General features: G+C 35.9%; 1 protein-coding gene across 2 annotated transcripts in view; it reads right to left on the bottom strand.

Annotated features, from left to right (window-relative positions):
• The window catches only part of UBN2 (ubinuclein 2), a 79,645-nt gene that overhangs the window by 15,071 nt on the left and 49,868 nt on the right, over positions 1-14,706 (bottom strand). For both annotated transcript variants that reach the window (XM_043871897.1, XM_043871898.1), the window contains 5 exons: positions 14,420-14,533; positions 13,686-13,829; positions 12,921-12,971; positions 10,735-10,777; positions 5,478-7,028 (listed from right to left, as the gene is read on the bottom strand). In XM_043871897.1, the coding sequence (XP_043727832.1) occupies positions 5,478-7,028; positions 10,735-10,777; positions 12,921-12,971; positions 13,686-13,829; positions 14,420-14,533 (1,903 nt within the window). The remainder of the gene's footprint in view (positions 1-5,477; positions 7,029-10,734; positions 10,778-12,920; positions 12,972-13,685; positions 13,830-14,419; positions 14,534-14,706) is intronic.

Genomic DNA, 14,706 nt, shown 5'->3' with positions numbered 1-14,706 from the left:
CTGTCACAAATGTCCATCAAGCACTGCACTTTCTCTGCATTTCCTCTGCTTTTGCATATACAGAGACCTCTGACATGTCTTAAAACCAACTGTCTTACAACCAACCATTACTCCTGGCTCTTCCCCAACCCCTAGCAACAACCTGACTTATGTATATTTCTTTTATTATCAAACTTATTGAATGGCAGCCTTCATTTTCCACACTATCTCATCTCTTCTTAACCCCTGAAAGCTGATTTCCAATTCCACTACATTTCTGAACTCAGACTCCTAAGGCAAAAGGTAAATTACAGAGTGTTTTGACACTCCCCTACTTCGGCTTTGATGCCATCATTATGAAGAAAAACACTTTGAAACATGCCAGCACTGATAAGCTTTCATTGAGAAATTACTGAAATATACTCTATTAAGCTAATTTAGTTCTTTGAACAATTTTCTATACAGCAAATAAACATTTTTTTCCATTCCGACTTTTTTGTGTGTACTTAATAAAGATTATAACCAAAATTTCTCAGTATCAGATATTACCTACTATATTTGCAATTGTGAGGTTTCTTTTATAGCCTTATTTTATCAACTCCAAATTTCTGTGGTAAAAAATTTTCACAGTTCTCAGCTCTAAGTTTGGTCAAGAAAACTGAATTCTCTGAGTATTTGTTAATCAATAATAAGCATTAGCAACTGTTACTTTTATTTTGTATACTGATGATTTCTACCAATAGACATTATTAATAAAGGGCTGGTCATTTTATTTCTCAGTTAATCTATAGGAAAAATGCAGGTGATTTTCCCATGCAAAAATGCCACATCATCTCATGTGTCTATACATTCAATGGTCCACACCACTGCTGAATGAAAAAATGAAGAACATCCTTAAAAAGCTTTCTATTCTGTTTTTTCACTAGTTCTCCAATTGCGTTCCCTTACCTCCTTTATTTATGCCTCAAATTTGTACCTATAGTTCTGACCTCTCACCTCAGTTTCAATCCTGGTTAGCTAATGGTTCAGTGAAGAATTCCACTTGGATATCTAACCTCACCAAATTGGTATGCTCAGAATTGAACTCATCACCTGTTACAATCATTTCCCTCCCATATATGTTAACTGCTAAGATCAGTAGTTTCAATTCTTTCCCACCACTCAAGGCTTGAAATCTTAGTTTTTAAGCAACACAAAATGAAAGACAAGATGAACTCATATTCAACATATCTTTTTTTTTTTTTAAATCACAACTTTCTCCTACATTTAAGTAAGTGCAAATCTTTATCACTTTACGCTTGGACTTAACTGTTTTTATTTGCCAGTCGTTTACCTCTCTCTACTGTGCCAACCACGATATCAAAAATGGGTGATTTAGGAACAAATTACTAACTTAGAAACAACAGTGGTTTGAAGGAGAAAAAGGATCAGTATCAAGAGTTAACAAGGGTTTTCTCTTCTTTTTCATCAACATTCTACTACAATCTCAGGACAATATGGGGAACACACTCTAAAACCAGTGAAGCCCTCCTGGTGAGGAACATTAAATACTGCTAATAAGGAGAACTCTTATGCTTTTCTGGAGTAGGCTCATTAAAGCATTAAAGCTGACAGAAAATGTAAATTAGGGCAACTTCCAAAATTAAGTTATGTGTATTAGCAATAAAAAAATGGCACCAGGCTGTAACTAATATTTTATACTTATAAAAACCTTCCATATCCACTTTTGTTTATAAAACTAAAATGAAACACCAGATTATCTAAATGTTACATGTGCAGTTATAATTTTCTCTCACAGAAGATGGAGACCTTTTAAAAGCGGGGTATCCATTATTGGTATTATTTAGAAGCATTACAGGAGAAGCTATCAACATGAAGCAGGCAAACAGTTCAGGATAATGCCCCATAATCAGAAATATTTTCTACGACCTCTACATTTCATCCCCAGGGGAAAATATAAAGGAACATTTCTTTTTAACAACATGTTTCATTTTGGTGAGTACATCTGCCCCCCACATTCTCTACAACACCCAGAATGATTTTTTGAAATGTGTATCAGACCATACCACTCCCCTCCAATGGCTTCCCACTGAACACAAAGTAAAAGCCCAAGTCCTTATTGTAGCCCCTAAGGTCCTCAATCATATGGTTTGGAGTTGTTTTTTGACCTGTCACCTCCCCATCTTTCCCAACTGTCCAGCCCTGTCAGGCTCTTTCCTATCTCAGTGTCTTCACATCTACTTTCCCTTTCTTGCCTGGGCTGTTTGCTCTTCTCTCCAAAAGGCTTGGTCCTAGTCATTCAATTATCAGCTCAAACATTGCCTCTTCCAAGAGGCCTTCTCCATCTCCCTTATCCATGTTAGCAGCAATCACACTTTATCATATTATTGTTTTTATTTTTACAGCACAAAGTATTTTTAAGTACTGTGTTTTGCTTATCTTCATCCTAGAATATATGCCCCATGAGAGGGGGCATGATCTTGACTCACCCCAATTTCCCCAGCACCTAGAAGAGTGCCTGGCACATATTAAACACTTAGTAAATATTTGCTTAGTGAATTATTTTGGAAATTATAGAGTGGCAAAGACTGGATTCACAGAAAATCAATGAGCTGAAGGGCAAGAAAGAACAGGAAAGCCTTCAGTGCAAAGTTATTAAATAAAAAGCAGGTAGAGATCAACCTGAACCTAGAAAGACTTTAACTTTGATTAACCTCAGGACCTGTCATGTTCACATCTGCACACAGCTAAAGACATCTTTCAGAGGCAAGTGGAATATTTTATAGACTTAGATAGGAAATCTGTTTTTCGTGTTGGCCAGCTTTAGAAAGACAGGATCTAGGTGCCACAAGGTAGCTGATAAGACATCATTGATGTTGTGTTAAAAAAGAGAACAAAAGTTAGGAATAACCTTATTCAATTACTGATGTTTTCTTCAGTCAAACCAATAAGAAAGACAAAAAGGATCAGATATGAGGCAGGAACATTAAAGTCTCCAAATCATAAAGCCATTTTGGAGAGGAAGAAATCAGAAGAAAGGAGTTACATTTTAGAAACACAAATTTTGCCATGTAGGTTCCTTGGTAAGAAACTAACTGGTAAACAATAAACCAAATTGTTCTTTTGGGATAAATGATCAAATGTAGGAAGTTTTCCAGGGGGTGGGGGGGGGGGTGGTGGAAACAGAACTGATAGATTCTGGAGATGATGAAAGATAGAGGGAGATTTAACGTTAAAGAAAACAAAGTGAAAGGAAAAAAAAAAGCAAATTTTAACTCCAGAAAATAAGCCCAAAATTTATGATTGAAACCACTTGTTCACAATAGTTAGCTCAACACAGACAATCTTTTACAAAGTCACAGATTTAACCAAAAGTTGTAATTTTAGTCTCTGAAGAGAATGGGAGAAGTATAAGACAGTTAAAAGCCTTATTTATCACAATGAGAAGCTGAAAGATAACACTAAAAGAGACTTCTGTTCATTCTTATTTTTAAAAAACACAAGGGGTACTCTTTTGCCCCCTTCTGATGCCTATGTCAGAAGCTTTCTCTATCTCCTTTATACTTTAATAAAACTTTATAAAAAAAATAAAAATAAAAAAAATAAAAAACACAAGAGAAAAAGCTAACAGTTAAAAGTAGTTGACAATAGGAAGGAGGATATGGGCCATGGAACTGTCATTTTGGTTATTATAATCCTCTCACATACTCCTATGATCAAATTAAAGACTGATTTCAAAAACAGTCAACATTTTAACAAAGATAATAAAATAAGAATGCAGACTAACTCCTAGACGTTAGTTGTAACTTAAATTTTCACATATGATCCCTAGGGGGTTTTTTGGCTATTTTCTTATTTCTGATAAAAGCAAAATCATATGGATAAAACATCTATAAATCCTAGATTTCAATTAATGAAGTATCAGATAATGGAATTTTGTTCTATATTAGAATTTTAGAATTCATTCATTCCTAAGCCTATAGTAGAGGCAGAGTGATGATTTGGGTTTTAAGTGTACATTGAATACCAACACTTAGCTTGTACTGAACAGCAGGAAATCTCTCAGATACCATGTGGAAACTTACTTCATTAGATGTTCCTATTCCACATAAGTAAGAGGCAGTACAAAGTTAGAGCACTTTCTTAAACAACAGAGTTTCATAAATAAGTCATATTTTCAAAGAGTAATTGAGAAGCCAAGAAATAACACCATAAAATACTATTTTTTAAAAAGCGTATGAAACGTAGTATTATGTAAAATCTACTTTCTTGAAGAGCCTAAAAAAAGTATCTGGAAAACATCAACACTGGTAAGACGATACATGACTTTTCCTTCTTTAAAAATTTTTTCTGAATTTTACCAACTGTGAACATAGGTTATGTTTCAAGGGAGGGGGGAAAAGTTAAAGAAACCAAATGAGTAAAGTGAAGAACAAAGCTGAGAAAGCCTCAGAATACAAATAAGTGGTAGATAGATGAAAATAATAACAGAAAAGATGACATGAAAGGCAGAGAGATGAAATATATGAGCAATAGAGCTCTCAAAAAACCTCAGCAAATGGATCAGAAATAATAATCAGGCCCATAACAGAATAAAATATTCTTGAGCTGAAAAAATGAGTGGGTCAGAGACTGAAAGATGTTACTATTTTCTAGGTACAAAATTAATGAAAACTATCTAGATAAACCTAGCCATTATCTGGGAACACCTGATTTTCAAGGAAAAAGATAAAATGTGATTAGCATTTAGGCAGAGAAAATATGTTACTTATAAGGAAACAAAAAGTCAGAATGGCCTCAAAATTTTTTATAACCTTAAATAGTCAGTGGAGCAGTATTTATAAAATCTGGAGTGAGACACTTAGTGACCTAAGAAATCTGAATCTATTCAAGTGTGACAGAAATCATCAGGTATATAAGTGCTGAAGTAAAACAACATTCACATTAGCCTTCTTGAAAAGATTTCTTGAATTAGGTACTCCTGCTAACCGAGAGAGAAATTTAAATGAAAAACTCACGAATGGGGAAAGTGTGGTATAAACAGACTACTGATACTAATTTGACAGAGAATTATATATGAACAACTGCAAAATTTATAAAAAATAAAAATTTTATTCAAAAAGACATGGTTAAAGGAAAAAATAATATGAATGCATAAATTTGATTTAAAAAATTATGAAACTTGACAGGAGAAAGGGACTAGGACAGGGAAAAGAAGAGACAAGTTAAGGTATGTTAAAATCGTAAGTGACTATTTTGTTCTGGACTTTGATAAGATATAGTTTTAAATTTCGAAAAATTTTGAAAGCAAGCATGTGGTTAAAAAAAAACACGTCCCAACAAAAATTTTGTCCCCAAGATTATCCATCACTGTGATGTCAACATCCCAGAAGTTGTAAATTATAAACAACTGACACATCATGATAAGATCATTGAACTGACTGAGAGAAATTACACCGCCTTACACTTAATCACGTGCGTGTATCTAACATACATACCTGCACACTGGCTGTCACCACTGAAGACCCTGAGGCAGAGGATGGTCTATGTGGAGTAGACAACGGTTTAGTAGCACCCTGTGTTCCACTTCCTGTTCCCCCAGACAGACTAGTCCTATTAGCTCCGCTTGAGTTAAGGTTGCTACCTCTGCTGGCAGGTACATTCACTGCAATTCCACTCAAGCTATTCTTCCCAACAGTTCCAGTGGATGGTGAGTTTGTCAGCTTTGAAGGGGCCTGAAGATTTTTTGTAGACGGAAGGCCTGAAGTGCGATTCAAGGGCAATAAATTCAAGGTGGGAGACTGTCTGCTGATGTTCATTCCACTGGGCTGTTTATGGACTGGGTTGTTACTGCTCGAGTGGCTACTCTGGGCCACTAGTGCATTTGGACTGGAAGAATTTGGGGACACAGTAGGTTTGGGAGTTGGGTTGGATTTAGATACAAGTTTAGTTGATACTGAAGGCTTAGCTGACTGAGAGGGCTTGGGTGAGGCAGAAGGCTTAGGTGAGGGCAAGGGTTTAGGAGATGTGGCAGGTTTGGGAGATGAGGCAAGTTTTGGGGATGCAGCCATTGAGAAGGGGGACTTGAAACCCTGCGTGGAGATTTGTGACACCATCGCCTTGGCTAAATAGTTAGTGGAGGTAGTGGTGCTAGGTACTGTCCTAGAAACCAGGGAGTGGGACCCTTGAGAACCATTTCCAGGTGGGGGTGTAGATAAGGGAAGGCGGTACATAAGTGGCTTGTCTGAAGTCTTAGTAAGTGAGGATGAACAGGAAAGCTGGGGGTTATTACTTAACTTCACCACTGGGTTGGTCTGTGATTTACTAATAGTCGCTTGTAATGGAGACACATAGTTCTGCTGGACAGCTGAATGCTGGTGCACCTTTGTTACTTGTGTTAACGGAGAAGCGTCTTGGGCCTCTGATGTTCCCAGAGTATGAGAAGAGGCAGCAACTTGGGCTTGGGAAGAGGAGGAGATGTGGGTCTGCGAAGAGGAAGAAGCATGAATCTGGCTTGACCTCTGTAGTCCTTGCTGAAGCAGCCTGGCTGGCAAAGGTTCTAAGGAAACTTTCGGGTTCTGAATTGAAGAACCAGCAATAAGGCCTGAAGAGATGCCAGTATGAGCTAAATCCTGGGGTTTCTTTGGTACTGGCCCTGTGTGGCCAGCAATAAGACTCGATGAATGTGCAGTCTGAGTAGAATCTAGTTTTTTGGGTGTAGCCAGTGGCAGTTTACTCATGATACTTGCTAATTTTTCTTCTCTCAGTCCTGGACGAGGTTTTGCAGTTGGCATACTTATCCTTGAGCCAGCTGGAGGGCCCTTGTTCCCATTGTTGATAACAGCTAAAGCTTCAGAAACAAGATCCAGTGCAGGTGGATGAAAGGAAAGTTCTTCATCTAGTGAGTCATCAAGGCAGATGGTCTCCTGCACTGGCGTGGAGCCAGAACTGGTAGAGGCCACGGCCGATGTGCTAGAGCTCGCTGAAGGACCACCAACTGAAGCCACCGAGGATGCAGGAGTTTTCTGGTCCTTTTTTGGACTACACTCCTAGTGTTAAGAAGCATTATATTGGAAAAACAAAAACAATTAATCAAAATTTACACAGTATTAGTTTTTAAAGGATTAGAATTCTCATAATTAAAATTCTACAAGTCTCTTTGCCTTTATCTTAGGATTTTACCCATCTTGTGTAGTGTGGTTTGCTATGATAAAGACCATCACTCCCAGCTTCCTTGCATTTTGACCTCTTTGTATGCCTGTCTTACCTACAGACAGTACACAGAGAAAACGGTACATCAAACTGGTAGATGATTCAATTCAAGCACACTTAAATTGTGCTTTCTATTCATTATGGTAGAAGTCATTTATAATTTATAAATTATAATTTATTCCATATATATTCACTATGAGCAAGGTACTATGCTAAGAAAACAAGAGTATTAGAAATTAAAACTCTAAATACCTAAGAGAGAATTAAGAATTTAACCTTCTTAAAATTCAAGGAAGAGATAGAATTAGAGCAGTTTAAAATACTTAAAGAGCAAAAGCATTAAAAAAGTATCTTTCTCAAGAAAAATATGAAGTACTTGACATTTTATTTTTAAAATTAAGAAGAAAACTACATAAAAATCATGTCAAACTTTCAACTAGTTTTTTAAAAAGAGACAAATCCAAATAAACCCAAAGCCATATATATTAATTTATACCACCACAGCACTTACCTTAACTATAGTGGGGAAAGCATGGAGGAACAGTCTCTACCATCTACCTTCTAAGGTATTATGATAATAATAAATAAGAACAGTAAATTCTTATTTCTCTTAAGAATGCCACTGCACTCTAACTTTCTTAGCAATTTCTCTAAAACTTCTAAAAAGCCCTGACTGAAAACCTCAATGCCTTTTAGCAGTCTGAAGTGTAACTACGATTAAGGGCAAGGCTGTCTGCTAAGATGAACAGATGAGACATGACTGCACTGACATACCATTCAGTGAAAACTCCATTACTAAAAAGAGGACAGAAACTGAGAGTGAGGGAGTATATCAAAATAACATTGGTAGTGTTACCAGTATAAAATTGCCATTTTAAAGTAACTTCTTTATTAATATTTTTTCTTTATAAAAATAACATTTAATCCACCCAAGAGTACTGTGTAGATTTATACTGGCAAATTGTTTAGGATATATATTTGAGTGGAAAAAACAGGTTATTTCTTTTATATAAAATGTTAATTCAATCTGGATAAAGAAATGGCTGGATGGGCAGATGGATCCGGAAGGAAGGAGGGGAGGCAAGGACAGATCCAGAAGAAGGGAGGGCAGATGTGTACCAGAAAGAAGCTTTTTTCCCTTTGTGTGAGCAGAAATTTCAGGATACTTTTACTTTCCTCCTTCACTTTTCTATATTGTTTGCATTTTCTCCTATAAGCATTCCTGGTATTACCTTTATAACTGAAATAGGTATTGAAGGGGCATTAGAGCAGGAAAAAAAAAACAAAAAACAAATCAGAATACAGCTTTTTCCATTTGGGGAAAAGGAAAAGGTAAATTCATGACAAAGATGAACAAAACAGGACTACTCTGGTGGTTCAGTGGTTAAGAATCTGCCTGCCAAAGCAGAGGACATGGGTTTGATCCCTGGCCTGGGAAGATCTGACATGCCTTGGGGGCAACTAAGCCCATGCCCTACAACTACTAGCATTAACTACTGAGCCTGTGCCTAGAGCCTGTGCTCTGCAATGAGAAGCCACAGCAATGAAAAGCCCGCATACGGCAATGAAGAGTAACTCCCACTCAAAGCTACTAGAGAAAGCCCGTGCACAGCAACAAACACCCAGTACAGCCAAAAATAAATTTAAAAAACTTTTTTTTAAAAGATGAACACAACAGATTATCCCACTGTACCATCCCAACACACCCGTTATCAGAGTTCTGGTAAATTTATCATATGTTTAAAGAGATGTAGCAAAATTTAACCAACTCTTTATGGTGGGTATTAGGAGTTTAAAAATAAGTCAAATGTCAAAACAAAGCATGAACCAATAGATTTAACTAAGAAAAAGAAGACTACTTAATCTATATTCAAAAAGCCTCTAACACTATTAAGTTAAGAAGAGCACAGGGTAGCAAATACAGATCTTCTGGCCATAACCTCACAAGCAAAGAAACTCTATTCAAAGAGTGAAGACTATGGGAAAAGTCTAAAATCTAAAAGGTGTGGGCTTTCATTACAATTTTAATTTCAAATGATTATAGTTTTCACTTCTAGAGGTTATAGTGGGTTGGCCAAAAGGTTCCTTTGGTTTTTTCCTTAACAGCCTACAGAAAAACTCAAACTTTTTGGCCAACCCAATGCTTGGTTCAACTCTGCCTTGTCTATTTTGATGTTTTTTTGTCCCCCCTTCTACATTTTTAAATATTAAATAACTTAAGTCACTGTATGTCCTAACCATAATAAATCCATCACTTGCTGTTCTCAGGGATTCAATTCTACTGGTTGTCTTGGCTGACCCACTCACACACAGTAACATTTCCTCACAACATTTCCTCACGTATCCCGTATTTTCAGATGTTTGACACAGTATATATAGTGGCTAGGATTTGGCGCTTTCACCGCCACGGCCTGGGTTCGTTTCCCAGCGAGGGAAACCTTTCTCTGGGCTTCCCCAGTAGCTCAGCTGGTAAATAATCCTCCTGCAATTCAGGAGAGCCCGGTTTGATTCCTGGGTCTGGAAGTTCCCCTGGAGAAGAGATAGGCTACCCACTTCGGTATTTTTGGATTTCCCCGGTGGCTCAGATGGTAAAGAATCTGCCTGTAATGTGGGAGACCTGGGTTTGATCCCTGGGTTGGGAAGATTTCCTAGAGGAGGGCATGGCAATACACTCCAGTATTCTTGCCTAGAGAATCCCCTTGGACATAAGAGCCTAGCAGGCTACAATCCATGGGGTCGCGAAGAGTGGGATATGACTCACCAACTAAGCACATACGTAATAAGCCTTTGAGGCCTGGGATGAGGGTACGTTATTCCAGAAAGAATGTGATTTGCCAGTGCCCTGGGTTAATACTAATCTAACAACTTTTAAGTTATTTTCCTAGCTTGAGGTTTTCCCAGATTACGCAGGTTGTATAAACTAATCTCCTAATCCACAGAAAATTTTCAGGAAGGACATTCTTTCCCTAATTCAGAACCATGGCCAAAACACACAAATTTCTTAATCTTTTTACTGGTGAGTGGATTTCTTTTCCAGTCCTCTCTTTTACTTAAAATGTCATCCTCTGAGAGTCCCAGGTTTATGGAGAGCTTCATTCCATTTCCCAACCTATTTAAGTCTAAGAATTTCTTATCAGCTGTGCTGTGAAAGGTGACAGAAATCAGCAAATGCACCTAAGGGCAACTGAAGTTTCAGTGACAGATTAACTTTCTGGCAGCTACTCCTTTGCTTTGAGACAAGGATTTCACTCATTCAAGATCCCAGTCATGCTTTTAAAAGCTATTTGTCATATTAATATTTTATCCAACATTTCTAAGTAGTACTAAGCCTTAGAATTCAACTAATGTATGTATACTTCCCACTGCCACAGTTATCTATTCTCCCAAATACAATGGTTCCAGAATTTTTACAATGCTTGAAAATACCCATCTTAAGAGAACAGTACCTAAATCTATGCTAAATGCCATAAAACCTTTTCATCATAAGAATGTATTTCAATAGTCACCAATTATCACTAACTAAAGATTTAGTTCAATACTTACCTTCACTTTGGGTTTAGGTGCAGGAATCACCTTTTTCTTTGCCCTAAGAGAAAAGATTAAAAGGAGGTTATCTCAATAGCAGTTAAGTCACTCATTAGGAAATTGTAACACATAATTTTGTATGTAAGTATTCAGTTTATATGTGAATATACAGCAACATTTTTACTAATTTCAATTAACTACAATAAAGGTCAAACCATTAGTAAAATGTAGATGATAAAATGTTTTTAATTAAATATAATTGCTAAAAATAAAAATTAAAACTCAAAACATGCTAACGAAGCTGCCTAAAGGATACTTATTTCAAAGAATTGGTAGGAATTTGTAATTATTTATAGAAAAGAGCTTTAAGGAACTTCAAGCTCAAATTAAACCATGCTAAGAGGTTATAAATGACATACTATTTAAAAAACAAAAAATCCTCAAGTTTTTTAAGAAAGTTATTTTTAACATAATAGATCAAGTAAAAAATTTTAAAACTGACAGAAAAAGGGCAATAGAAAAATACCATGAAAGCTTAGAACATTTGTGAACCAGTGTGAAAAAGTGAAAAGATTAAAAAAATCTTAAGGGTTCTTTAGCACAAGAAAGTACTTACATGTTTGCTGAATAATTAAACAGTTGTAAAGCTAAAAGTATCTGGATATTTCTGAACATTGTCTGAATATTTCTACTTCACTAAGTTAAATTATGTCTAAATAAAATTTTACAGTCAATCTATAACTTCATTAAGGCAACAGTAATAGTCATGACTTCCAGGCCTATATTATCACACAGATTTCTACTTTCTGATACAAAACAAAACAAAAAGTTAGCCATAATAATGAGGCTACTAAAAAAAAACAAACAAAAAAACTGAGGGAAAGGATCTATGTGAAACTTGCTTTAGAACTGAAGAAATAAATTATTTCTATACTTGAATTGTAATGGGCTTTTAGGAGTATAGGGAAATTAAAGGCCTGAAATATTGACACAAATACACATAAATGCATAAAAAAATATATTTACTCCCACCCTGGGATATGTAAACCACCTGCAACAAAGTAAACCTATAAAACCAAACTACTCCAAATTTATACCCAAAAAAAACAAAAATAGCAAGATCTGAAAACCAAAACCAACTTTAATGTATCTCTGATAGTAAACTAACAAAGTGTCCTTCCTAAAAGCTGTTAAAAAAAAAATTCTATCTACTGCAACTATACATAAGGAGAGGGGGAATTTCGTAACACTTCCCAGATAGTATCCAGACCTCTTAGTGGAGTACTGAACTAAAGTTGTTCAGTAACTTCTCAGTGACCTGCTAATTTTATATTTTAATAACCCTTAACACTACACTTCTAGGCTATAGAGAAGGAGCCTTAAGTTGTAAGGGAAAATAGAATCCTTGTCAAGATAACCAGTATTCACCCAAAAATATAACCACAGAAAAAAACCTGCCTTTTTACTAGAGACCATTCTTGAACCCTGGTGGCTCAGATGGTAAAGCATCTGCCTATAATGCGGGAGACCCGGGTTCAGTCCCTGGGTCAGGAAGATCCCCTGGAGAAGGAAATGGCAACCCACTCCAGTATTCTTGCCTGGAAAATCCCATGGACAGAGGAGCCTGGCAGGCTACAGTCCATGGGGTCTCAAAGAGTCAGACACGACTGAGCGACTTCATATTCTTTAGTAATTACATCACTAATGAAAAGATCCACTTTGGGACAGAAGAAAGGACATCAAGAGTACACTAATTTTGTGGAATAAAACACGCTGCAAGGCAAGGCTAGGTAGGATATATACAGAACTGTCCTGGAAAGCAGGAGGCTAACAGATTACCTTTGTAGATGGTCATTAAGAGGGAAAGAAAAAGGATACAAAAGAACTGGAGGGCAGACCTTCCAGGAACAAAGGAAACCACTGAAGCCTTCCTATTTAAATGGCTTCTCACCACCAGATTTCAAACCAATATGTTACATTATGGATTCAAGTTTTTAGAGACTAGCCTGAGAAGTTCATTAATAGAGAAATGTGTCCTCAGGTCTAGAGAGTCAACAGTTAAAATGATTTTTTTTAAAAGCTGTGTTAAGACAGATTGTATGTTTAAGTCCTATTTTACCTAGGATTTAATGAATATTTTGTTTACTAAATATTATAATGTGAATAAAAATAAATGAAGATATCTGGGGTCTGCATTTACTCACGGAGCAGAAGTAAGATGATTATGTACACTCCGACTTTCCTTAAAAAGCATTCTGGAAAAATTAAAAAAAAAAAAAAAGTTATTTTTCCATAGCAAACAATAACAAGATAATCACTTTGTCATTTTAATCATTTGATACTCAATAGACTACTACTTGCTATTTACCAAATAAAGACTTAACAATGGCACAGTAAATTCAATAACCTATTTTATGCAAAATTTTATATTACCTCTTTATTTAAATCTTTTAAAAGATTTCTGTTGATTTAAGATGAACACTTTAGGATGACAGGTTTAGACAACCAGGCCTATTAATTTTAACATTCTATACTTAACTCTTTAAAATGACCTACCCTTAGTTTTTGAGATACCACTCTACACTGACTGTATTTTCAATAGAACTAAAGTTGTGCCTCTTTTTCTGCAGTCTAAATCTTGTATTCAGTTACTTATCTTCAAGATACCCATATAAAGTTCCCCTCCCAAAGTTCATAACCTTCTTCCCCCCTCCCTTTTTCTCTATTAGGAAATTTAGGTGCAAAAAAGAAAAAGTGGTCAGTTAAAGAGAGTCACTTTTATGTGTGTCTCTATGTCCATATGACTTTTAAGTGAGTGAAGCTTTCAAAGTAGGCATCATCTGAGATGACTTACAGAATGTCAAACACACTAGGTTCTTAGGAAAATGAATGTAATATGTGTGTATATATGTGTCTTTAATAATAGCAATAAGAGAGTAAAATAAAATCTAGGATGTCACATTTCTTACCTTGCCTGCATCCAGCCCTTAGGCCACAATGGTTTCACCTCTGTCTCCATAAAGGATTTAAGATAATCCTCAGCAGACTGGCTTTTATTTGGCTCTAACTCATAGCATCCCAATTTGATCTCAACAAGGTTACATAACAAAGTTCTAAACAGATTAAAAATATATATATTTATATATAAATCTGACTGCAAATTGTAGAAAATTAAGCTTGAAACAGATTTTTTTAAAAGCACACAAATCTGACAGCAATAATAAAGAATATTATCTGAAGAATTCAGAAGATGACATGAAGATAAATAATTTCTAACATACATCATTCAGTGCACTATAGCCAAATCCCCAGTATAATTCCCTTTGGTACCTTTAATCCAGGCACCAAAGTTTAAAAGGGGTAGTCCTACAACTAAACCCTCTACTAGGAGTACAGAAATACTGGTAAGAAAGATGACTGGTTACACAAACGTACTGAGTACTTCACCTCTGAAACCAGTATGACTTACTCAATAATAAGATTAGTTTATGAAAAGTACTATGTGAAAATAAAAGTGATAGAACTCTATGGATATTAAAACCAAATTAATTTCTCTTGAATAAAATTTTCCTACACACTAACTTCTGGTTGCTTCTAATCGAGTTTTCCATTTACTCTAGATTCTTTTTTAATGAGAAACTGTAGAAACTGTACTTCTGCATTATCTATTTGGTTGAAAGTGAAGGTTTTCGTTAAACCTTACCTAATGGTGTCATCCCAGTGGAATTTCTTCCTTGGTCCTATGACACGTTTCCCCGGTTTCTCCTCGTCATCTTCCTCGGACCCATTTTTTTCTCGTTCTTCATCTGTTTGAAACCTAAAAATGGAAAATATTTTATGCAGCAAAGTTTTAACCCAACATTGCTATAATATGCTCCTTGGATACTTGTTGAATTGCTTCAAAGACGGGTAAATAAGGAATTTAACTTTCCACATGATACTTTGAATTTGAAGTGCCTTATATAGCACTCTGGTAAATAACGTTTTCAA

This window comes from Cervus elaphus, chromosome 18, assembly GCF_910594005.1.
Source record: "Cervus elaphus chromosome 18, mCerEla1.1, whole genome shotgun sequence".
NCBI classification, from domain to species: Eukaryota; Metazoa; Chordata; class Mammalia; order Artiodactyla; family Cervidae; genus Cervus; species Cervus elaphus.
The sequence above is the reverse complement of the archived record's forward strand: the minus strand, read 5'-3'. Positions and strand labels throughout refer to the sequence as shown.